The following is a 25,723-nucleotide window of genomic DNA, read 5'->3' as shown; positions in this document are numbered from 1 at the left end:
AAGCTTTAAAAATAAAAAGGTAACATTTAAACCATAATGTACAGGCGAGAAATAGCCAAATGTAATCTTTTAAAATAATCAGGGAATTAAATGGTCAAATGTAATAATGGCATCATTATTGTTACCTTGTTTTGGGGTGATATAAAAATGAATGAATTAGTACTGAATGAGAAAAGCGTCTGAATGAACGCAAGTCAAATCTGGACCCTATGAAGGTTGAAATTGAACCCTTGCAGCTCTCGCTCCGTATCGACTCAGAGGAGAATGCAAGAATAAATGAAAACATATATATATACTTCCACACACACGTCGATCCTGTGCTAAAAAACATATATATAATTCGTATCCAGACAGCTGACCATACTAAAAATGTTTACTACATGGGACAGAAGAAACTCAGGGAGGTTCCGCTCGAAACATTGTCTAAAGTTGTTAAGCAACTAAAAATAAATGCCTCGCTGCTCGAGGTGGGGTGAATGATAATGACAACTTAATCTATGAAGGCTAAAGAAACCATAAATTACTTAACTTAGAGCAGATGAAGAAGCAGATAGGCAGAAGTCGGACCAGACGATCCAGGGCAGCGGGGTATGGAAGGAGGATCAGGGGGAGATCCGTGGAGTGCACACACGCCGTGAACCGTTATGTTCACTGCTGTTAGCAGTTCACGGACCCCAAAATAAAAATCGCTGTCCGTCCGAATCCCGGTGACATACCATTCCGATGTAATGGTAAACAACGATCAAATGAAATCTCCAAAAAGCTCAAAAAAATGGCTTGTGTGAGAGGTGTCTCCCCTCCGTGTGTGTGTCAAACAGAGATAAAGAAAGGGAGAAATAGGTAGAGGAAAGGGAAAACTATGGTCTAACATTCTTAATTAATAATGTTGATGAGAAAGGACTGTATAATATTTATAATAGCAGAGCAAGAAACTCCGGAAATGTAAAAATACTTTTGAAAGTAAGAGTACAAATACTCGCTGGAACAAGCTTTTGTCGGAGCAGCTAATCTTTAAATTAGTCTAATACTCGTTAAAAGACGGCTATCGAATAGGACCAATTGATGCATATAAATTTAGGATAAGGGAAGGATTGAAGACCAATCAATCATCTGGACTCTGGAGGAGTACCGTGGAGGAGAATTTGTAAGAATGTAATAGAGTACAAATACTCAAGAAGTCAGAATTAAGGACTGTAAACCTTTTAAACAAGTGAATATTAACTTTATCTTTACTGTTATAATGTTAAACTTATAAATCTGTATTAATACCTTTTAAGGATAAATACTTTAGAGGAAAACTACAATACCAAAAGGAGAGGATTAGGCAGAGAAGTATCAGAGTATACCAGAATACCTTAGAATGAGTTTGACACCAGACACGGAAGAAAGAAGTCCACACCAGAGCTATGGGGATTTTCCATTTGATATATATTACAAATCACATCGGGAGAGAAATGGCAGGTCCGTACAGCGTTAAAACGATCTCTCACTGACACATCATCAGTGACAACATTTTATACTACATAAGTCATAACATCCTTTGGACATGGGGAAGTAATGTATTTGAGTTCAGAGGGTAACCCAAAAGATTATGGCGACACCTATTGCCGGGAGGCCTACTTGGGATACGTGGCAAATTATACTTCCGGTAAAATCCCAGAAGAGTGACCGAAGGGAATTGTAGTTCTTTAAGTAAATGTAGTTCACAGCCCAAGTTACTGACAACCAGCTAACGTAACTAGGAGACAATTTGTCTGCTCTAGCACCGTACCAAGGCCGAATAACATGTTTTTCACCAGAGGGGCAGATAATGCAAGACGTCAAACAGGAGAAAACAATCTTTTATCTTACTCGCTGACTGGGGGAGAGTGAGATTTAATACTATCTGTTTTACGCTGGGGCAGAAATTATATGTAAACTCAGTGGGATACAGGGCATGAAAAATACATAGTTATTGAGAACATGGAAACTACCATCCACCAAAAATAACAGATCTACAGATCTAATAACTCAAAATTATCCATCACCGACTGTTTTTTTTTTTGGTGAACATCGACTGAGAGGTTGTCAGTCGACTGAGACCCGTTCCGATCGATTAGTCGACTATTCGACTAATCGAGGTCAGCCCTACATGTATATGAGCATGTTGATTCTAGATTTACTGGATGGTGATTATTTTTGATTAATTGCAAATGTTTGTGCATTTTAGAAAGAGACATAGAACATTTTGTCTTAGTCTATGCTAATATTATGACATATTACGACATGCTGTATATCCATAAAGATAAGTAACTTACATAGGTCTTGGTGATCATCCTGTTGAGCAGAATTGTTCCTGGGGTTGAGAGAGTTAATCTTCACCTGAAGTCTGGAGTCCACAGCCAGGTCAGATCTGATCTGAAATGAATGATACCCTGGAGGAGTTGTGGAGAACTGACAACTACACACTCTTCTTATACTAGAGAGCCTGAGGTGGATTGGCCAAAGTGGAGAACAATAGAATCCCCTCCACCAATCACAACCTAACAGGGGGTGGGGGGCATTGGACCCCTGCACTGTTATATGTATACATTATACTAAAATGTTATCTATACCATACAATGTACTTTATATATTTGTCTAAATGCATTGTGAAATGATCACAGTCAGAGTTAGTATGTTATTATTTAAAATATAACACAAAATGCCAGGGTGAACAGTAGCCTATTGGATCATGTATGTATCATCAGCTTGACTTAAAATATATATAATTTATATATAAACACCTTCTGTACTCTTATTTGTATCTTCTTTGTGTGTTGGGATATCAAATTAACTATCTAAATTCTCCAATTATTTTTTTGAAAACATTGTTTTCACCTGCATTTTTACTACAAACGATGTTCAAGGCCTAACAACAATGTACTCTATTTCCAAATCCTCAAAGTCTCATAGCCACGTTGTGCTCTATTGTTTTTATTTGATGTCTTAACTTTATTTACAGTGGAATCTGCATATGTGTAGAAACATGTGTCCATGTGTCATTATTCTTATTATAATCATATTATGATTACATGGTTAATTATTAACAACAGAGACACAATAACAGCAACAGCTTTTTTTCTCCAAATGCTAAATAATGAACCAACCCACATTCTTTCCCCTGGTTAAAATGCAAATAGGCAAATGATGATGGCTGGTGCTTAATTCACTATACAATATAATCGCTGCATTCAAATGCAGCGATTAAAATGTTAATGGTCACTGGTTGTCTGGCATTGGACAGATCACCTGTTAATGATCACATTATGGATGAACTGAGACCATTTTACTTTATTTAATGAATCTAAACTATATCCAGTACAAGAACAGACACTGTCAGAGTCAAAGCATATTCTATAGAAAACCTTATGATTATCCTAATTATTTATATAAAATATCTGCAAGGCAGTTCGATGTGCTTTGCACAAATCAGGAAACGCAAACATAACATCATAATGATGAACTAAAACAAGTCAAAAGTACAAATACAGTTCAGAAGCGAAAGAAAGAGGAAACCCTCATTCAAGGCCCAATGACCACTCCACACTCACCAACTTAAATAACTGCCTTACTGACATTAAATGTTGGATGGCACAAAATTATCTCCAACTGAATGACAGCAAGTTTGAGGTCGTACTATTTGGTCCACCTGATTCCATTACTCAAATCCAAAACAATCTTGGCACCCTCTCCACTTCTGTCAAACCCCATGCCAAAAACCTAGGAGTCTTTTTTTACTCTGCGTTTAAATTCGATAAACAAATTAATGCAATAGTCAAATCCAGTTTCTTTCACCTCCGCTCCATCTCCAAAATCAAACCATTTCTCTCCACACACGACCTTGAAATAGTCATCCACGCACTAATATCATCCCGGTTAGACTACTGTAATGCCCTCTACACTGGGATTAGTCAGTCATCCCTGTCCCGTCTACAACTTGTTCAAAATGCAGCAGCCAGACTCCTGACCAGCACCAGGAAGAGAGATCACATCACCCCTGTCCTGGCCTCTCTCCACTGGCTGCCGGTCCGGTTCAGAATCCAGTTCAAAACCCTCCTGTTTGTATACAAAGCCCTTAATGGGCTGGCCCCCTCCTACATCACCGACCTCCTATCCTACCCCCCCTCTACCAGGACCCTCAGGTCAGCTGACAGGGGTCTCTTAGGGGTTCCGCACACCAAAAAGAGGCTCAGGGGCGACCGCGCCTTTGCTGTCGCAGCCCCCACACTGTGGAACAACATTCCCCTCGCCGTTAGGTCTGCGCCCTCCGTTGAGTCTTTTAAATCACAACTTAAAACATTTTTATATTCACAAGCCTTTGCACCACCGACATGATCTTGCACCTTTCCTTTTTAGATTACTTTGTCCTATTTGCCTGTTTTTTTTTACTATTGACGTCTTCTGCACTGAATTGTACTGTATTGTATTGTATTGCATTATTGTATTGTATTGTATTCCACTATATTCTGCCTTGTGAAGCACTTTGGTACAATGAGAGTTGTTTTTAAATGTGCTATATAAATAAATTTGATTTGATTTGAAGGCAGGGGGAAACAAAACATATTTTATTGTGATAAAAAAACAAAAGGGGGGCAGCATATCTGCTGTTTTCTGTAAGTTTGTTCTAGATATGTGGTGCATACAAACTAAATGCTGCTGCTTTATAATAAACTTTTAAAACCTTAAAGGATTATTTTGCTTAACATCTACCAGACACTCTCCATTGGGACTCGTACTGGATCATTTTATTTCAAAAAGTACATGTTTAAATTCCCACATTTTGAATCTATTGGTACTTATCCAGTACATGTTTAAATTCCCACATTTTTAATATATTGGTACTTATCCATTTAGCTTAAACGTCTTACTGTATCATGTGATGTTTACATGTTTGACCTTACATTGTGGATACATAGTTTCATGCTATTTCTGCACTCAGGGTTTTGTGTGTTTTGATGGGAGAAAGAACATTAATAGCGTTTGTAGTGCTTACTCACTGAGAGATCAGGAAGGTATGTGAAAGAAAATTGTAGAAAAAAAGGTGGTATGGAGGTAGGTTGAAAAGTGGTCCTTTAAAAGCTAGTGTTGCAGTGTGGCAAAAGTTCTAACTATTCTTCATGTCCTGTGGTGATTTACTTTTGCATTACATTTAAAACCAAACTCTATTAATGTCCTTGTATGAATGAGTCCCTCTCATCTCCCTCTTGTTATTCAAGCAGAACCATTAGATATATTGGGCAATCAGGTCCCTATAGACACCTAATTTGCACATGATTGCTCCAAATCAATTCAGCTTTGGTGAAATTAACACACTGTACTCTTATAAACTCAAGCTAAAAACACCTCAACTTTGAATATTTGTCTTTATTTGTGACTGCACAACCATTATTTACATTATTTACAACAGAGACATAAAGGAATAAACAAATGTGTCACTATAGTGTAATTGTTAATTATGTAGCCTACTAAGAAATTGTGGACAAAATAAATATAATCTAAATGTAACCTACAGCAAATCTACAGGTCAAATTATGGCGAAACAATATCATTGAGAATACAATTAATATTGAAACTTAAGACACCTGAGATTTCTGCCTGCAGCTAAATGTAAGTGGTTATGCTCCGCAAAGACAATGCAGCATAAGAAAAGGATGACAATAAACATGGTAAGGTCAGATGTAATGAATGTAATGAAGCAGAATCTAGATAGAAAGATGTAGGAAATCAGCACAATGGCAGAACACAGTACATTTGGTCTAAGAGGCTACAAGACAAAAGTAGGCTATACTGTTCTTTCCTGTACTTTCTCTGAAAATAATTGACTCAGTGAATGATAAATAGTACATAAACAGTGTGTTAAGTTTACTTGCAATTAATCAACAAATCAACTTGTGGGTTATTATATTACCCTTCTTAATAGACAATTGCTTAAAAAATACCATAATGCTCATCATGCAACACTTGGTTAGTGTTTCTCAGTCGCTCTAATGAAGCATGTTACCAAACTGATTTATATGTCATATATATGTGCGTTCATGGCGTGAATTAACTGACCAGAAGGGAACAGATTAAATTGTGTGTACATCCTGTAAATTCAAACATTATTGAATGTCAAAATGCTTTTCCACACACATCAGAATGATTAGGGTTTCTCTCCAGTGTGAATTATCTGGTGGCGTTTAAGGTTTGACATATGAGAGAAGTGTTGTCCACACTGATCATATCCATAGGGTTTCTCTCCTGTGTGAATTCTCTGGTGGCTTTTAAGGCTTGCCATTTGAGAGAAGTGTTGTCCACACTGATCACATCCATATGGTTTCTCTCCTGTGTGAATTCTCTGGTGGCTTTTAAGGCTTGCCATTTGAGAGAAGTGTTGTCCACACTGATAACATCCATAGGGTTTCTCTCCAGTGTGAACATTCTGATGGCTTTTAAGTTTGTCCTTTCGAGCAAATGATTTCCACACTGATCACATCCATATGGTTTCTCTCCAGTGTGAATTCTCTGGTGTTTTTTAAGGCTTGACATTTGAGAGAAGTGGTGCCCACACTGATCACATCCATAGGGTTTCTCTCCAGTGTGAATTCTCTGGTGTTTTTTAAGGTGGGCCATTAGAGAGAAGTGTTGTCCACACTGATCACATCCATAGGGTTTCTCTCCAGTGTGAACCTTATGGTGGCGTTTAAGGTTGGACAATCTAGAGAAGTGTATTCCACAATGATCACATCCATAGGGTTTCTCTCCAGTGTGAATTTTCTGGTGGCTTTTAAGGATGTCCATTTGAGAGAAGTGTTGTCCACACTGATCACATACATAAGGTTTCTCTCCAGTGTGAACTTTCTGGTGTGTTTTAAGGTTTGCCATTTGAGAGAAGTGTTGTCCGCACTGATCACATCCATATGGTTTTTCTCCAGTGTGAATTCTCTGGTGGCTTTTAAGGCTTGCCAGTTGAGAGAAGTGTTGTCCACACTGATCACATCCATATGGTTTCTCTCCTGTGTGAATTCTCTGGTGGCTTTTAAGGCTTGCCATTTGAGAGAAGTGTTGTCCACACTGATCACATCCATAAGGTTTCTCTCCAGTGTGAACCTTCTGATGGCTTTTAAGTTTGTCCATTCGAGAGAAGTGGTGTCCACACTGATCACATCCATAGGGTTTCTCTCCAGTGTGAATCCGCTGGTGTTTTTTAAGGCTTGACATATGAGAGAAGTTTTGTCCACACTGATCACATCCATAGGGTTTCTCTCCAGTGTGCATTCGCTGGTGTATTTTAAGTCTGGACGTTGTAGGGAAGCGTTTACCACACTGATCACAGCAGTGGCATTTTTTTTTAGCCAATCTTCGTTCATTCACCTCTGGTAGAACAGGGAAGCCAGACTGATGATGCAACACTGAATTGGAAACAAAGACAATGTACATATTGTTTAGAGGTACTTCATGGACTTGCATAAACTAATTTGACGTTAATGTACACAGTTGACAATGTTACCAGCCATTTATCATTTTATTTTACAATTCCCTCGCTATCCCTCCTGGCACTCCATCATGGCACAAATGCTATGTATCCAACAGACAGTTATTGTCTACCTTTAACGTTTGTTAAGAGTTCTGGGGTTAGTGTTGTAGGGTTTGTGGTCTAGCGTTAAGAAGACTAAAACTGGTATAAACACATAGCAGATCTGCAAGCTCCAGACGCAGCACAACACATTTAGAGATTGTAGATTTGCTACTTTTACAGTTTTTGACATGCACGGTTTCCATCCAGCATGCTGTTACAGTACAGTAATGAATGGGAACTTCTCTTCTGGTGCCCTCTTCGTTCTGAAAGGGGCGGGACTGTGACGCTCTATTGTCAGATTATGCGATTCCACTGCTTTAGTATCTAACTGTCTGATGATGTTATATCATGTGTCAACTCAAATGGGTTCATGGGGAAAATGTGCATTTATTACTATTACAACTAACCACTTCTTCCCTGTATGATTCCTCCTCATTATCCTCAGATGTGCATTTTGACCAAGCATTTGGCACTAACTGCAACTAAAGGGTTTCCTCCCTGTATGAGTCCTCATGTGTCTATGGGCTTTCCCCTTTCATGAGTCCTTGTGTGTGATTTTAGAGTAGCACTCCTAGCAAAGGCTTTACCACATACGTTAAAAGTAAAGGGTTTTTCCCCTGTATGAGTCATCATGTGTGTTTTTAGATTAACACCCTGAGCAAAGCCTTTACCACACACATTACAAGTAAAGGGCTTTTCCCCTGTATGAGTCATCATGTGTGTTTTTAGATAACCACTCATAGCAAAGCCTTTGCCACACACTTTACAAGTAAATGGTTTTTCCCCTGTATGAGTCCTCATGTGTCTTTTTAGATTACCACCCAGAGCAAAGCCTTTACCACACACGTTACATGTAAAGGGCTTTTCCCCTGTATGAGTCCTCATGTGTGTTTTTAGATCACCACTCTGAATAAAGCCTTTACCTCAAACTGTACAAGTGAATGGCTTTTCCCCTGTATGAATCCTTGAGTGCTTAGTCAGATTTTCCTTAAGATAAAAACATTTGCCACAGTCTGTACAACTAAAGCGTTTCTTCCCTGTGTGGCTCCTCATGGAGTGAATATGTTTTGATGATTTTAAGTCCTTGGACAGCTTGCTGTTCAAAGACAATCTTTGTCCTTCCACATGTTGTTTCTTGTGTGACTTCAGTGTGTTTAAAGTTGACTGACCTTCACTGGGCTCCTGCCACTCATCACTGTCTTCAGTGTCAGATACAGAACAGTGTGAAGAGAGGAGCTGGTTGTCACTAGTTGGTTGTGATGTTCCACAGTCCTCTACATCAGCTTGTGTTTTCATGTGTTCGGTTGAGGTGCCAGCTACAGGCTCTGTCTCTCTGTTTTCATCATCATGATCATCTTCACTTTTCACTGCTAGTAATGTCAAGTTTGACCCATCAGCCTCCATTGGTCTTTGAAGTAGCTCCTCTTTAATCTGTGGTGGTTGTGGTTCCTCCTGGACCAGACTGGAGGTCCTCTCCGGTTGTTCAGTGAAAACCTCCTCTTTACACACAGGGAGGTGCGGGACGGCTAGAAAAAAGACACAAAGAGAGAAAAACATTTAATGTTTGCATTTTTGGAGGAACATCATCTTCTCCATTTCTAATCAAAGACAGTTTTCAGGCATTACATTTTTGAGCATTACATTTACTTACTTGTCCAAGTAAAGATTTTAGAAGACATCTTTTGTTTGTATTGATTATAATGTTGCATTTAAATAGTTACAAATAAGTAATACGTGTTCAACAGAAGGTTATGACAAAATTACACTACAAGAAAAAAAGAAAAGACAACTAAAACAATTGACACAAACTCAAACTGGTTGTTGGAAGTTTCAACAAACATGTTCCAATAATACAATGATTTTTGAGTGTGTCATACATATAGTGTGGAGTGGTGACTCCAGGTCTCAATCTTGAATTGATGCATGATCACTGTGGTACATTCTGTTTCCTAGACAGGCTCTCTACCCATTCAGCTATGGCTGTCCCCCTCTAAGGCAGGGGTACTCAACGTTTTTGGCCGGGGACCCCCGGAAATGCTTTGGCAATGTCTCGGGACCCCGCCCCGCCCCCTCCCGACCCCCAATATAAATTGACTGCTACAATAACCTTAATAATAGAGACAATACACCATAAATAAATACTGAAACCAGATATAATCATTAGGGAGGTGTATGCATGCACTATGTTTACCATGTAAACTCTTCATTTCCATTTTCCAGCCATCCAGTTGCAAAAAAAAGATTATTATTATTTTTGTAATAATTTGGGGACCCCCCAAAATAATTTGGCGACCCCCCAAGGGGTCCCGGCCCACAGGTTGAGAACCCCTGCTCTAAGGAAGGACAATATCATTCACTAGAACCAGGGATGGGTGTTTTCTGTGTATCTACGATGGTTAAAATGGAGTTTGAAGTTACAATGGGCTTGTCTGATAAAAATAAATATAGTAGACGATAACATTACCCACAATTATTTTGAAAGTGAAATATCCCTTTATGTAAGTAAGTAAACAAAACAGCACATACCTATACGGTACAACTTTACTACAGGTTGCATCTTCGCATCAAACAGTCCACGTCTCTGGTCCACCTCTGGCTGTTCCTCTGACAACGTTGAATGTCTTTTGGAGGCCATCTCTCTAGATACTGTAGACCTCTCCCTGTGGTGCTCTGTGGAAATCACCAGTAAAAACAACTTGTACTTATCATTCAATAAGGGTTTACTGAACAACTGAACAACCAGGAGTAGTCTGGTGACCACCGGAGAGACGGGTGAAAGCCGGAATGTAGACGGCACACGGGAGCAGTATGGGTTGGCGCCCCAGCCTGTGTCTTCCGTGAGGAGGAAGCCCAACACACCCACGGTGAGGCCTTTAGGAGGGCCATTCAAGCTGCAAGCGGAGTCTGCAGCACCACCATTGCCCAGGTGGAGCCTGCAGCACCACCGTTGCCCAGGTGGAGCCTGCAGCACCACCGTTGCCCAGGTGGAGCATGCAGAACCATTGTGGCTCAAGAATCCACCACTCCTGAATGAAGTGTCTGGTGCTGATTGATGATTAGAACCTTCCTGGACAGATCACTTAACCCTTTGAGTGGACCAGTACCATGTCTCGTGCTTAAAATCTTAAAAGTCTCACGCACAAATATCTTAATAGCTAAACATGGGTTCAAACTTGCTGTTCTATACTTATGTAGCGGCACAAGCGGAAACATGCTGTGTGTCTGTGTCTTTTAGGGGACCATGAGTTACCAAACTATATTTTTATTCTTACAGTTTCTGAATAACCCTTTAGTCTTGTTAGAATAATACTAATAAAAACATCATTGTGTTTTACCTGAGAGAGTATTGCACCACATCTTCCTACGTAGTAATGTCAAAGTTGACTCACCAGTCTCCTCTTCCTGTTCCTCTTTAATCTGTGGAGGTTGTGGTTCCTCCAGGACCAGACTGGATCTCCTCTCCTGTTGTTCCTCTTTAATCTGTGGAGGGTGTGGTTCCTCCAGGACCAGACTGGATCTCCTCTCCTCATATTCAGATGAAACCTCTTTACACACAGACAGGAGGAGGGGAGAGACGGTAGCATCAGCAGAGCAACTCAAAGTGCTTTTGTCAACTCAAAGATTATTCTCCTATTCGTTTTATCAGGATCGTTTAAAAAATTAGTGTCTCGAGTCTCTTCACAATGCCTCGCAGAGCAAGGTGTTGAGTAGAGCCCGACATCGGTCTCAACGATGTATCCGTCATTGTTGGCGCCGATGCCCGACATCGGACATTATTTCACAGATGTGGCCAAAACGTTTTTTTTAATCATCATTAATGTAATCTACCCCCAACCACCCCTTTTCCCCCTCACTGTATATTTCCCTTTTTACCTCCTTTATGATGAATTCCTGTTGTGTTCTTTGGAAAAATAGAAGTGTATATTTGTACATCTCTACATGTTTTGATGAATTGAACAAGATGGACCCTCTGGTAAACAAGTGTAATGCTTTTATTGGGTCGTCCACTCACAGTTAACAGTTTTTGTATTGAGTTGTGTTTGAAATGTACTGTAATTCTGCAAACTCTTTTTTAAAAGCCACTGCGTGTGCCGTGCCTGTGACTCTGACCATTTATGTGACTCTCACCATTTATGCCAAACATCTTAATAGCTAAACATGATTATGGGTTCAAACTTGTTGTGCTATACTTATGTAGCGGCACAAGCGGAAACAACATGCTGTGTGTCTGTCTGTCTTTTAGGGGACCATGAGTTACCAAACTATATTTTTATCGTTACAGTTTCTGGATATCCCTTTAGTCTTGTTAGAATAATACTAATAAAAACATCATTGTGTTTTACCTGAGAGAGTATTGCACCACATCTTCCTACGTAGTAATGTCAAAGTTGACTCACCAGTCTCCTCTTCCTGTTCGTCTTTAATCTGTGGATGATGTTGTTCCTCCTGGACCAGACTGGATCTCCTCTCCTCATATTCAGATGAAACCTCTTTACACACAGACAGAAGGAGGAGAGAAGGTAGCATCAGCAGAGGAACTCACAACTCAAAGTGCTTTTGTCAACTCAAATATGACATTTATTCACCTATTTGTTTTGTCAGGATAACCATCGTTTAAAAAATAAGTGTCTTGAATCTCTTCACAACGCCTGGCAGAGCAAGGCGTTGTGAGTAGAGCCTGACATCGGTCTCACCGATGTATCCGTAATTTTTGGCACCGATACCCGACATCGGACATTATTTCACTGATGTGGCCGAAGTTTTTTTTATCATCAGTAATGTAACCTACACTTGTCTTTTAGAATGTAATACGCCCTTATGAAACGCGCTATTTTGGTTTGATATAAATTTCTTGCAGCTGCAGAGAATGGATTTAAAAGGCACTGTGTGCGCCATGCCTGTGACTCTGGAGCCTAGGCTGCAGCAGAAAACCCTGCCCTGCGAGTGACTGTCATAAATGGAAGTCCAGCTGTCATTCCGGACCCCTCACCCTGAGAAAATGTCGTCTGTGTGCAGCCCGGGAAAAGATATGAGAGATGTTTGAAAAGATCAGATATTTGAATAAACAAGCGTTTTCTGCCTGAACTTTTACATGGATGTGAAACTAGAGTACAATATCTCACTCCACTTCTTTGGAATTATGTATTGGGTGAGTACAAACAGAGCGTGGAGCACATTTATGCCGCCCATGTCTCCTTGCTCACTGGGAGCGGAGGCATCCGATCGGCTGTGTTTACAGGAATATATGTAATTTATGTATGATCACAGACATTCTAGGGCTAGTAGAACAACTGGTAAATGTAGTTCAGTTCAGCTAGCTTATTGCTACTTGTAGCTAAGCTGGTGTTTTGATTGATTGAAAAATGTTTGCAGAATTACAGTACATTTCAAGCACAAACTCAATACAAAGGCTGTTAACTGTGAGTGGACGACCCAATTAAGCATTACACTTGTTTCCAATAGGGTCCACCATGTTCAAATCATCAAAAACATTTAAGAGACGTACAAATAGACACTTCTATATAGACAAAGGACAGAACAGGAATTCATCATAAAGGAGGTAAAAAGGGAAAAGAAACATATACATTGAGGGGAAAAAACGGGGTGGGCGGTGGGGGGGATTCACGTTCAGCTCCGTTAATTTGTTTGTTTTCCTTGGAGGAGCTGCGTTGGGTCCCCAAGTCGGCTCCGTGGCCGTACCTTGAGTTGGCTGTGTGGCCGTGACCGAGTCTACTAACCTGCAGTGTGTAGATCGATGTCCATATCAAAATCAATGTCCATCCGTTTGTTTTGTGTCTCCAGCAGAGTTTCTAGTGTCTCCATCTCTCTCTGGAAGAGGTTGACCATGAACTCTCCCACCGCGCTGAGGCGCTCCAACACAAACACTCTGACGCTAAGCTCCACGCTGCTGTTTGTCCACAACAAACAATATCTCCTCTCCCACCGACGCTAGCTGTTCATTTATCTTCAGCCGTACAGACTCCATTTGACGCTTTTCACCTCCTTTAGGAGACATTTCCACCAAGCTTTCTGTTCCTACTGTAATATAGAATGTTTATTAAAGGCAGACATATCAACAATTCCCGAGAGGCACGACAACATGTTTGTTCAACAGCATTACCGTGGAAAACAACTGGCGTGGCCACGTGATGCAAACAAGTACTTCCGACCGGGTCAAAGTTTTCACGCATGCGCAATAAAGAATCCAGGCACTGTTGCCTTAATGCCTTTCGCCCCCTGGTGGTGGAGGTGTGTAACTGTCAGATAGATAGAAAGATAGATAGATAGATAGATAGATAGATAGATAGATAGATAGATAGATAGATAGATAGATAGATAGATAGATAGATAGATAGATAGTGTTATGACCTGGCTCTTGGGCCATAACAAAGGAGGAAGACACACAGCTGTTTAAAAGTGCACAAACCAATATTTATTTACGATATAATACACGTATGCATCAAACAATACTAAAGTATTAAGTGGCTTGTATTAATCAGTAGATCAGTCGTGTAAGTGAGTGGATGTGTGGTAAATGTAATGTAGGGTGTTGAACAGGGCCGGATTTAGCCAGCCCCACTCAGGTGGGCAGACAGAATTGTAAGGGGGGGCGACTCCGCCGGCACGGGTGGGGTGTCAAACCCACATTGGGTGGGCAGGACGCACGTTTGGGTGGGCTATGCCCACCCCTGCCCCCCCCTAGAACCGGCCCTGGTGTTGAATGGTGCAAACAAATGCTGCTGCTCTCATGGAAGGAGAGAGAGAGAGAGACCTGGCTCCCAAGAGAAGACAGACTATGCACACACTGCACACAAAACGAGGTAGAGACTGAGCTACACTTCCTAACCGTCTGTCCACTGCACCAAGACATCAGAGACATGTACTTCCCTGCACGGATTACAATCACCCAAGGAGAGTTTGAAAACCACTAAATGTTTAGGCCTATAACATGTTTAAAACATTGAAATACTGTTGTTAACTTTCAAATGTATAAAACGTCTCGGATGTATAGGCTAACTATCTCTGACAGAAAATGCACAATCTTTTATAGTCTCACAAGATAGTATTACTCAAAGTGTTAATATAACACAGCTCTGTTTTCTCATGCCAATAAAGCTCCTATGAATTTAATTTAATTGAGTTAGGCCGGCCAACTCCCAGCCCTTTATTTATTTATTTATTTATTTGACAGGGACAATGCTCATTAATCAACATTTCAGTTTTAGCCATAAGCTAATTTACATCTGTAGTCCCTGAGCAGGCTCTTAAAATGGTAGTAAAACTAAACATACAATAACACATACAGTACAATACAATGCAATACAATACAATACAGATAAAAGAAAGACAGTGTATAGTGTGCCAGAACACAGCACCATGCGTTGATGCCAAGTGTGCATATGTGCCAGCACCCAACACTATGTCCATATAAAAACACAATACAACAGATATAGAACACACTGGGACCACTGGCCAGGCAATTGATTGGCAATTGCTCAGGACCTGTGGGAAGCAAAGACCTAGGCCTATAGGAATACACACAGGCCCTAGTAAGCCAACTACAGGGGCTGTGACAACAGACAGACAGACAGACAGACAGACAGATAGATAAGCTATTTGCACACTTTTGACAATTTGAATCCATGATGCATTGATATTAAATGGAAAAGGTACTTTGTAATTTCACTAATTTGTCATTAAAATGAATACTTGAGCATACGTAGGCTACTTTGTCCACCACCGATAACTGGACACCAACATCAGGTAGTCTAAATTATTATCTATGTATTAGTACTAATTACCTAGTAATTATTACTGGTGGTTCATGAGCTATGCCTGATTTTCAATCGAGTGCTACAGTGCCACCCTTTGTCCAATGGTTGTGGGCTTTGTGTCTAAGCAGGGTGACATAGCCCTCTAACATATTTCCACATTTCGTGAAAACCAACTGCATGGTTTGGCCTGGAGCGCTGACATAAGAAAATATGTATAATTCAAAATAGTGGGTGATCTAATGCTGCATTCACATGGAATCGGGCAAGCGGTAGACGGCAAACGTCAAAACCTGCTGGACGGCACGGTAAAAAGATTAAATATTTTAACATTGATGCCGTCTGCCGCTACCGTCACCTGATCTGGCTGCCAGGCTGCCGTGCCGTCCTGTTCCGTTTACCGTCCTGCTCCCGTCCACTAAAATGACTTACGGTTTGCCATCTACTGCTTGACTGATTCCATGTGAATGCAGCATTAGCCAGGGTCAGAGGTCAAAAGTGAGAACACGAAAGTTGTTCGACACGAGGAGACTTATATGTCTATCCAAGTTTTATTGTTGACGGTCAAACGGAGCTATACCTGTTCAAATTTTGCATTTTTGATTGAGTGCTATAGCGCCACCCTTTGGCCAATGGCCGTGGGCTTTGCGTTCTCATCGTTTAGCATACCCCTCTACCATATTGCCAAGTTTCACGAAAACCGACTGCACGGTTAAGCCAGAAATGCAATTTTGTTTTTAAGGGGCCAGGCACTTCGGGCACGGCCCCTTAAAAAACAGACAACTACAATAAGGGACCATAGGCCATTTAGCTTGGCCCCTTAATAACTTGTGAAAATTAATTTCTAATCCTTTCTTAGATAGGTGACGATTTGGCCAATTTTGAATATTGTATATTTTCTGTAAAATTTAAATTTTTTGAATTACATTTGACGCAAAAATACCAGATACTCTGTATAGACTGTGTTAGCAGATCTGCCATTACAGCGATAAGGAAGAGTCTAGATAGCCTGGAACTAGTCGGACTAAACAAACATAACGGAGGAAAAGAATGAGGACTCAGCACTTACATTCAGCTCGTGACCATAATAACTCAAGCATCTTTATTAGCAGCGTCGTTATATACACATTGGGTAACAGGCATATCCGGTACTTCCGGTGTGGCACTTCAGAATAAGGGTTTATCATTTACATATATACAGACAATAAAGATCACATCTTAACAGACTGTCATCATTGGAATGTGTCGCCGCACTAAGAGGTGTTGGTAGAAAGAGTGAGACCACAGCATGTCATGATGGATCAATCCACATCTTTAATGTCAATCCTCCGGCCGGCCTGCCAGCCAGGAGAAGACCCCCAAAACACTTCTCACAGTGAACAGGAGTATAAATGTGGTCACTTCATGTCGTACTGTATTCTAGGTCCGCTGGTGACCGCTAAGAAAAGGAAGGCACGTGCATAGGCTTCAGCCCCTGCCCTTTTACCCGTCTGTAAAAGTCCATGAAAGTAGCATTTACTATGGTGAAAGAAATGCAAAATGTGGCCGTTTTAAAGCTGTTTTGGCCAATCTGCTCAATCTGCTCAGTTCAAAGCTTGTAGAATGTGTGACTTATATAAATACCACGACAAAATGGTCGTGCATCTGTTCCCAATGAGGCAGCCTGCTCATATCTCACCTTTGGAGGAGAGCTGGCTTGCAGAGCATGACTTAAAACTTAGGCTGATCGGCCAATAGGGCTATACTGTAGGCTACTGTATATTGATCACAACATGAACGCCAGACATGCATGCCTCGGTAACTCCAAATGTCCCGTGAATCATTTAATATTTCATGACGACATATCATCATATCATCACAAGAACGCATCAGTGGACTTACCATCTGACAAATAAATTATAGCTGTGTTGTGTGTCCAGATTTGATCCATTTCCCCAGTCATTCCGACATACGACAGTGATATGATATTAATCAAATAATAATCATAAGCTCTGATGAAAGATATCAAGACCCGGCCCACAACAGCCCTGCCAATCAGACTCAGCCCTGTTGGCACAATCAGGTTAAATCCCCGCTACCTGTGAAACACTACATCTGCAAAGGGGAATGAGTGAGCAATTGTTCAATATAAATGGCTTTTATAATATTCTTGCCAAGTTGTATTAGCCTTTAGTCTTGAGGTCAAACTTAAATCAATTAACTTCTTTCTCATTATACGTGAGAAAAGGATATCCTACAGATTGCTACTTTATTAACAAGTGGATCCATCGTATAGGGGCTTGCTTGCCAAAATAAGCTGATCTACAAGTGTAATGCGGTGCACAACAGACACGCTGTTATCTTGTAGATCTGTCCATTTGAAACATGTTAGTAACGTGTTCCGATAGCAACCATAAACATCATCACGTTAGATTAAACGGGCGTGCATGTTCTACGCGAGGCAGAACCTACAAGGTGGAAACGCTTGGTAAAGAGGGAGTCCGCTGACTGTCAGGTTCATGAGCTATACCTTTTTTATATTCGAAATTTCACTTGAGTGCTAAAGCGCCACCCTTTGGCCAATGGTTGTGGGCCTCACCGTTTAAAGTAGCATAGCCCTCTACCATATTGCCAAGTTTTGCAAAAAACGACTGCACAGTTAAGCCAGAACTGCAAGTTTTGGCAGCCTCAGCCGATCTGCGTTGCTGTACGAACAATAAGGGATCTTTGCCCCATCGGACTTGACCAACAAATAATAATAATGGATGTAATTAAAATAATAACAATAATACCTTGAGTATAGGTAGTACAGGTTAAAGAAAAAAATAAAATAAAAATGAGAAAAACTGTAGCAGTTGTAGGCAGTTTGCAGAATATGAAATAACCTTCATTCCAACAGACGCAAAATAGTTATTTATTTAGTCACAAGCTCTTGTTAGTACTTTTAACATTGGTTCAATATTTATAAAACACAAGACACATTTAACCACTTTCACTTTCCAAATCCTGAAAAAAAAGAAAACAGAAAGAACCAAAATACTGAAGAAACAAATCTAATGTGCAGGAAAATAGCATCACACTTGGTTTATGAATCTACACGCTGACAATGAACATGCTAGTATGTGTGGGATACACCCACAACAAATGTGACAAATCTCTGCCAATGCCAAACCTTCTGTTGCCATTGAATTGTTTTGAGTTTCCAAATGTATAAAGGTATAACGTCTGAAACATCCAACGGTATAATTAAACAGTGTTACCATAGAGAAATAATCTACCAAAGACAAAAACTTTATCTGCCATGTTTGTATAGGTTTTACATACAAAAAGATAACAAGAAACTAAATTGTGGTGGTCTTTAAATTCGGATGGTGACAAATAATAACAATAAACTAAAAGTAATTGGGCCAAACTAATTAGAAGAAAAAAGGGGAGGGTAACACTTTGAGTTTTTCTTATTTCTAATTATTTGTCCGGACCAACATTTGTTGTCATTGTCATGATTTGTCACAATCTGAGTTGGCTTTATCCGAGGCTTAAAAGGTCTTTAAATAAATACGTTTTGATATGTCTATGGGGAAATTAATGGGAACTTATCTTCTGGTGCCCTCTTCGTTCTGAAAGGGGCGGGACTGTGACGCTCTATTGTCAGATTATGTGATTCCACTGCTTTAGTATCTATCGGTCATTGTCATCCTGGAATAGAATGAATGATGTTATATCATGTGTCAACTCAAATGGGTTCATGGGGAAAATGTGCATTTATTACTATTACAACTAACCACTTCTTCCCTGTATGATTCCTCCTCATTATCCTCAGATGTGCATTTGGCACTAACTAAAGGGTTTCCTCCCTGTATGAGTCCTCATGTGTCTATGGGCTTTCCCCTTTCATGAGTCCTTGTGTGTGATTTTAGAGCACCACTCTGAGCAAAGCCTTTACCAAACACGTTACAAGTAAAGGGCTTTTCCCCTGTATGAGTCCTCATGTGTGTTTTTAGATGACCACCCTGAGCAAAGCCTTTACCACACACGTTACAAGTAAAGGGCTTTTCCCCTGTATGAGTCATCATGTGTAATTTTAGATTACCGATGTGAAGACAGCCTTTACCACACACGTTACAAGTAAAGGGCTTTTCCCCTGTATGAGTCATCATGTGTGTTTTTAGATGACCACTCATAGCAAAGCCTTTGCCACACACTTTACAAGTAAATGTTTTTTCCCCTGTATGAGTCCTCATGTGTGTTTTTAGAGTAACACCCAGAGCAAAGCCTTTACCACACACGTTACAAGTAAAGGGCTTTTCCCCTGTATGAGTCCTCATGTGTAATTTTAGATTGCCGATGTGAAGACAGCCTTTACCACACACATTACAAGTAAAGGGCTTTTCCCCTGTATGAGTCATCATGTGTGTTTTTAGATGACCACTCATAGCAAAGCCTTTGCCACACACTTTACAAGTAAAGGGCTTTTCACCTGTATGAGTCCTCATGTGGTTTTTTAGATCACCACTCTGAATAAAGCCTTTACCACAAACTGTACAAGTGAAGGGCTTTTCCCCTGTATGAATCATTGTGTGCCTCGTCAGATTTTCCTTACGATTAAAACATTTGCCACAGTCTGTACAACTAAAGCGTGTTGTCCCTGTGTGGCTCCTCATGGAGTGAGTTTGTTTTGATGATTTCAGGTCCTTGGAAAGCTTGCTGCTCAAAGACAATCTTTGTCCTTCCACATGTTGTGTCTTGTGTGATTTCAGTGTGTTTAAAGTGGACTGACCTTCACTGGGCTCCTGCCACTCATCACTGTCTTCAGTGTCAGATTCAGAACAGTGTGACGAGAGGAGCTGGTCATCACCAGTTGGTTGTGATGTTCTACAGTCCTCTACATCAGCTTGTGTTTTCATGTGCTGAGTTGAGGTGCCGGCTACAGGCTCTGTGTCTCTGTTTTCATCATCATGATCATCTTCACTTTTCACTGCTAGTAATGTCAACGTTGACCCATCAGCCTCCACTGGTCTTTGAAGTAGCTCCTCTTGTTCCTCTTTAATCTGTGGTGGTTGTGGTTCCTCCTGGACCAGACTGGAACTCCTCTCCGGTTGTTCAGTGAAAACCTCCTCTTTACACACAGGGAGGTGCGGGACGACTAGAAAAAAGACACAAAGAGAGAAAAAACTTTAATGTTTAATGAGGAACATCATCTTCTCCATTTATAATCAAAGACAGTTTTCATTGCTTGACATTACATTTTGAGCCACTTGTCATTTGGACAAGAACATTTACTTACTTGTCCAAGTAAAGATTTTAGAAGACATCTTTTGTTTGTATTGATTATAATGTTGCATTTGAATAAGTAACAAGTGTTCAACAGAAGGTTATGACAAAATTACACTACAAGAAAAAAAGAAAAGAAAACTGAAAACAATTGACACAAACTCAAACTGGTTGTTGGAAGTTTCAACACACATGTTCCAATAATACATAGTGTGTAGTGGTGACTCCAGGTCTTAATCTTTAGTTGATGCATGATTTGTATAATACTATAATAATAATAATAATATTAATAATATCAAACAACAAAAAATACCATTTATATTAGGACTCCCACCCATGGGTCCTGGGACCCACTGCAGACCTAACAACATCACTGTGGTACATTCTGTTTCCTAGACGGGCTCTCTACCCATTCAGCTATGGCTGTCCCTCTCTAAGGAAGGACAATATCAGTCACTAGAACCAGGGATGGGTGTTTTCTGTGTATCTACGATGGTTAAATGGAGTTTGAAGTTACAATGGGCTTGTCTGATAAAAATGAATATAAAATATCTAAATACTGAATTGAGCAAATTCAAAACTGTCCAAAGTGTTCACAAAAAGCCTGAGTAGACGATAACATTACCCACAATTATTTTGAAAGTGAAATATCCCTTTATGTAAGTAAGTAAACAAAACAGCACATACCTATACGGTACAACTTTACTACAGGTTGCATCTTCGCATCAAACAGTCCACGTCTCTGGTCCACCTCTGGCTGTTCCTCTGACAATGTTGAATGTCTTTTGGAGGCCATCTCTCTAGATACTGTAGACCTCTCCCTGTGGTTCTCTGTGAAAATCACCAGTAGAAACAACTTGTACTTATCATTCAAAAAGGGTTTACTGAACAACCAGGAATAATCTGGTGACCACCGGAGAGACGGTTGATAGCCGGAATGTGGACGGCACCCGGGAGCAGTATGGGTTGGCGCCCCTGCCTGTGTCTTCTGTGAGGAGGAAGCCCAACAACCCCATGGTGAGGCCTTTAGGAGGGCCATTCAAGCTGCAAGCGGAGCCTGCAGCACCACCGTTGCCCAGGTGGAGCCTGCAGCACCACCGTTGCCCAGGTGGAGCCTGCAGCACCACGTTTGCCCAGGTGGAGCCTGCAGAACCACCGTTGCCCAGGTGGAGCCTGCAGCACCACCGTTGCCCAGGTGGAGCCTGCAGAAACACCGTTGCCCAGGTGGAGCCTGCAGTACCACCGTTGTATAAATTATATATTTATCGTTACAGTTGCTGAATGACTCTTTAGTCTTGTTAGAATAACACTAATATAATTACATTACATACATTTGTTTTACCTGAGAGAGTCTTGCACCACATATTCCTACGTAGTAATGTCAAAGTTGACTCACCAGTCTCATCTTCCTGTTCATCTTTAATCTGTGGAGGTTGTGGTTCCTCCTGGACCAGACTGGATCTCCTCTCCTGTTGTTCCTGTTTAATCTGTGGAGGGTGTGGTTCCTCCTGGACCAGACTGGATCTCCTCTCCTGATGTTGTGGAGGTTGTGGTTCCTCCTGGACCAGACTGGATCTCCTCTCCTCATATTCAGATGAAACCTCTTTACACACAGACAGAAGGAGGAGAGCGATGGTAGCATCAGCAGAGCAACTCAAAGTGCTTTTGTCAACTCAAAGATGACATTTATTCTCCTATTTGTTTTGTCAGGATAACCATCGTTTTAAAAATGTCTCGAGTCTCTTCACAATGCCTCACAGAGCAAGGCGTTGTGAGTAGAGCCCGACATCGGTCTCACCGATGTATCCGTCATTTGTGGCACCGATGCCGACATTATTTCACCGATGTGTTTTTCATTAACGTAACCTACACTTGTCTTTTAGAATGTAATACGCGCTCTTTCGGTTTGATATTAATTAATTTCTTACAGCTGCAGAGAATGGATTTAAAAAGGCACTCTGCACGCCGTGCCTCCGACTCTGGAGCCTAGGCTGCAGCAGAAAACCCTGCCCTGCGAGTGACTGTCATAAAGGGAAGTCCAGCTGTCATTCCGGACCCCTCGCCCTTAGAACTTTTACATTGTTGTGAAACTAGAGGACATATTGTCCGGAGCGTGGAGCACATTTATGTCTCCTTGCTCACTGGGAGCGGAGGCATCCGATCTATGGCTGTGTATACAGGAATATATGTAATTTATGTATGATCACAGACATTCTAGGGCTAGTATAACTATAGCCATGGTTCACATGACGCTCGTACTTCACAAGCGTCATGGCTTAACTTCCGCCTGTTTTACACGATCGCTACATTTACAGAGCAAACGTGTACATAAACATTCAGATTTCCAATATAAAGTACTCACATGTGCCACGGGTGTTAGAAATGTACTGGTACAGCGATTAGTATTGCTGCATCCCGCGTTGTGTAATAAAAGGCATTTCTATTAAACAACGCGGGATGCAGCAATGCTAATCGCTGTACCAGCAAAAACATTTTTTTTATAATTTTTTACCCCTGTGTCAATTATCTAATGTGATCCTGGGCTCTACACACCCTCTGCCAACCTAGTCCACATATATGGGGAGAGCAACGGACTTGAACTCATGCTTCCTTCATGCCTGAGTGTCCAAGTTGCTCCTTTACACCTGACAGGGGGGAGTTTCCCTTGTTTGGACGTAGCACGTGGAAGGAACACGTTATTCCAACCAGTTCCTTACCCCTCAATCAGGCGCCCCGGCTGGCCAGGGGGAGGCAGTTTAGAGACCAGGATTACTGCATGTTTTTGTGAGGGTACCTACCCTAGGGGACACAGGGAGAACATGCAAGGGAGAACATGCAAACTCCACACAGAAAGGCCCTTTCGCCAACCCCGCCTCGGGTATAGGCACTGATGACGCGGAGGGGGAAACACGCCGCCAGCACCCACAGCGCCCCTAGCTGGAATCGAACCCAGGACCTTCTAGCTGTGAGGCGACAGTACTACCAACTGTGCCACCGTGCCCCTAATACCAGCAAATTTCTAACACCCGTGGCACATGTGGTGAGGACTTTGTTTGAAATCTGAATGTTTATGTACACGTTTTCCATGTAAATGTAGCGATTGCGTAAAACTGGCTTCAGGTGTGTCATGACATGTGTTAGCGCCATTTTTGTTTTATTTATTTGTTCACTTCTTTCATAATGTTTATTTTCATATATATCAAATATTGTTTTGGAAAATAGTTATAATTTGGATTAATAGAAGCCTCCACCTCTAATTAGAAACTTAGTATGACAATTTAGTGAGCCCCTTTGCACTTCCTTTATAATTTCTCCCCTTCAAAGTAAAAGCTCCTCTGCAGTGAGTCTGGAACAGTGAATTGTATTTTATTTTGAAAGGCTCAGTGGGAGAGGAAGTGGGGTAGCCTGCTTAAGGTCTCTTGACTAGCCGCAATTTGCAACTCTATATTTTTTTACAATGGGATGAATATAGAGTTGCAATACCCTCCATTGACTCCCCACTCATCATATTGCGTTTGCGATCTGCTGGTCTTAAACGACGTTAAACTCACCAACATTGCAGCTGTAGTCCATGCTTGAATTATGCTCTTTCAATCTGCCGAGCTTGTTTTTCATAAAAATCCCCCGTAGACATGTTATGAGCTACATTCTGTCCAAAATTGATATTCCTGCCGTAATATTCAACCTGCCGTAAAACAAGACGTGTGGGAGAGCGCTTGTTTAATAGAAGGCCGTGCGTGACGGGGCGTCACGCTGCGTCGGCCTCTTCTTTGGGTGTCTTACCTGCGCAGGTAAGATTCTATTAAACAAGCGCTCTCCCACACGTCTTGTTTTACGGCAGGTTGAATATTACGGCAGGAATATCATTAGTGGATTATTTTGGACAGAAAGTAGCTCATAACATGTCTACGGGGGATTTTTATGAAAAACAAGCTCGGCAGATTGAAAGAGCATAATTCAAGTTTGGACTACAGCTGCAATGTTGGTGAGTTTAACGTCGTTTAAGACCAGCAGATCGCAAACGCAATATGATGAGTGTGGAGTCAATGGAGGGTATTGCAACTCTATATTAATCCCATTGTAAAAAAATATAGAGTTGCAAATTGCGGCTAGTCTCTTGACATGCCTTTTGAGAACAATGGAAAATGTTTGGTGAGGCTGGCATACAGTTTTTTACCTTATTTCATACCTACTTACTAGCATACGAATTATTATTATTATGTTGGAGCTATTAATTTGACCTTTTCAGTTTGATTATTCAAGTGGATTTTTGTGTAACATAATAGGCCTACATATTTTTTCGTTGAATTACAATTCCTCTTTGCACCTTTTTTCTGTTGGATATGGAGTATGAACAACATGTTTCAGGGCTAGTATAACTACTGGTAAATGTAGTTCAGTTCAGCTAGCTTAATGCTACTTGTAGCTAAGCTGGTGTTGTTCAGAGTCTACTAACCTGCAGTGTGTAGATCGATGTCCATATCAAAATCAATGTCCAGCCGTTTGTTTTGTGTCTCCAGCAGAGTTTCTAGTGTCTCCATCTCTCTCTGGAAGAGTTTGACCATGAACTCTCCCACCGCGCTGAGGCGCTCCAACACAAACACTCTGACGCTAAGCTCCACACTACAAACATCAGCAGCGCCACGCTGCTGTTTGTCCACAACAAACAATATCTCCTCTCCCACCGACGCTAGCTGTTCATTTATCTTCACCCGTAAAGACTCCATTTGACGCTTTTCGTCTCCTTTAAGAGACATTTCCACCAAGCTTTCTGTTCCTACTGTAATATAGAATGTGTAATAAAGGCACAAATATCAACAATTCCCGAGAGTCACGACAACATGTTTGTTCAACAACATTACCGTGGAAAACAACTGGCGTGGCCACGTGATGCAAACAAGTACTTCCGACCGGGTCAAAGTTTTCACGCATGCGCAATAAAGAATCCAGGCACTGTTGCCTTAATGCCTTTCGCACCCTGGTGGTGGAGGTGTGTAACTGTCAGATAGATAGATAGATAGATAGATAGATAGATAGATAGATAGATAGATAGATAGATAGATAGATAGATAGATAGATAGATAGATAGATAGATAGTGTTATGACCTGGCTCTTGGGCCAT

At 41.0% G+C, this 25,723-nt stretch overlaps 2 protein-coding genes across 2 annotated transcripts in view; both read right to left on the bottom strand.

The window, feature by feature from the left end:
* Positions 1 to 4,182: 4,182 nt before the first annotated feature.
* The window catches only part of LOC306918204 (uncharacterized protein), a gene marked incomplete at its 3' end in the record, with an annotated part of 56,583 nt that continues 35,042 nt past the window's right edge, over positions 4,183 to 25,723 (bottom strand). Inside the window, exons 6-9 of the mRNA XM_079531081.1 lie at positions 10,106 to 10,249; positions 8,749 to 9,105; positions 7,160 to 7,412; positions 4,183 to 4,297 (exon numbers count right to left, since the gene is read on the bottom strand). Of these exons, the coding sequence (XP_079387207.1) occupies positions 4,183 to 4,297; positions 7,160 to 7,412; positions 8,749 to 9,105; positions 10,106 to 10,249 (869 nt within the window). The remainder of the gene's footprint in view (positions 4,298 to 7,159; positions 7,413 to 8,748; positions 9,106 to 10,105; positions 10,250 to 25,723) is intronic.
* Positions 18,169 to 25,470, bottom strand: LOC306918210 (uncharacterized protein). Its single transcript, XM_079531086.1, has 4 exons — positions 25,058 to 25,470; positions 21,998 to 22,204; positions 21,289 to 21,432; positions 18,169 to 20,473 (listed from the first exon to the last, which is right to left on the bottom strand). The coding sequence occupies exons 1-4, from the start codon at positions 25,356 to 25,358 to the stop codon at positions 19,197 to 19,199; spliced, it is 1,929 nt and encodes a 642-aa protein (XP_079387212.1). The 5' UTR covers positions 25,359 to 25,470; the 3' UTR covers positions 18,169 to 19,196.

Source organism: Electrona antarctica, assembly GCF_951216825.1.
Source record: "Electrona antarctica genome assembly, contig: scaffold_204, whole genome shotgun sequence".
Lineage (NCBI taxonomy): Eukaryota > Metazoa > Chordata > Actinopteri > Myctophiformes > Myctophidae > Electrona > Electrona antarctica.
The sequence above is the reverse complement of the archived record's forward strand: the minus strand, read 5'-3'. Positions and strand labels throughout refer to the sequence as shown.

Bases quoted from the DNA above. Each gene is read 5' to 3' on its own strand.
- LOC306918210 (XM_079531086.1), bottom strand. From the start codon at position 25,358: ATGTCTCTTAAAGGAGACGAAAAGCGTCAAATGGAGTCTTTACGGGTG. The intron at 21,433-21,997 runs GTGAGTCAACTT...TGATTTTCACAG, and splicing joins TGAACAGGAAGATGAGACTG to AGAACCACAGGGAGAGGTCT. The intron at 20,474-21,288 runs GTATGTGCTGTT...TCTTTTTTCTAG, and splicing joins AGTAAAGTTGTACCGTATAG to TCGTCCCGCACCTCCCTGTG.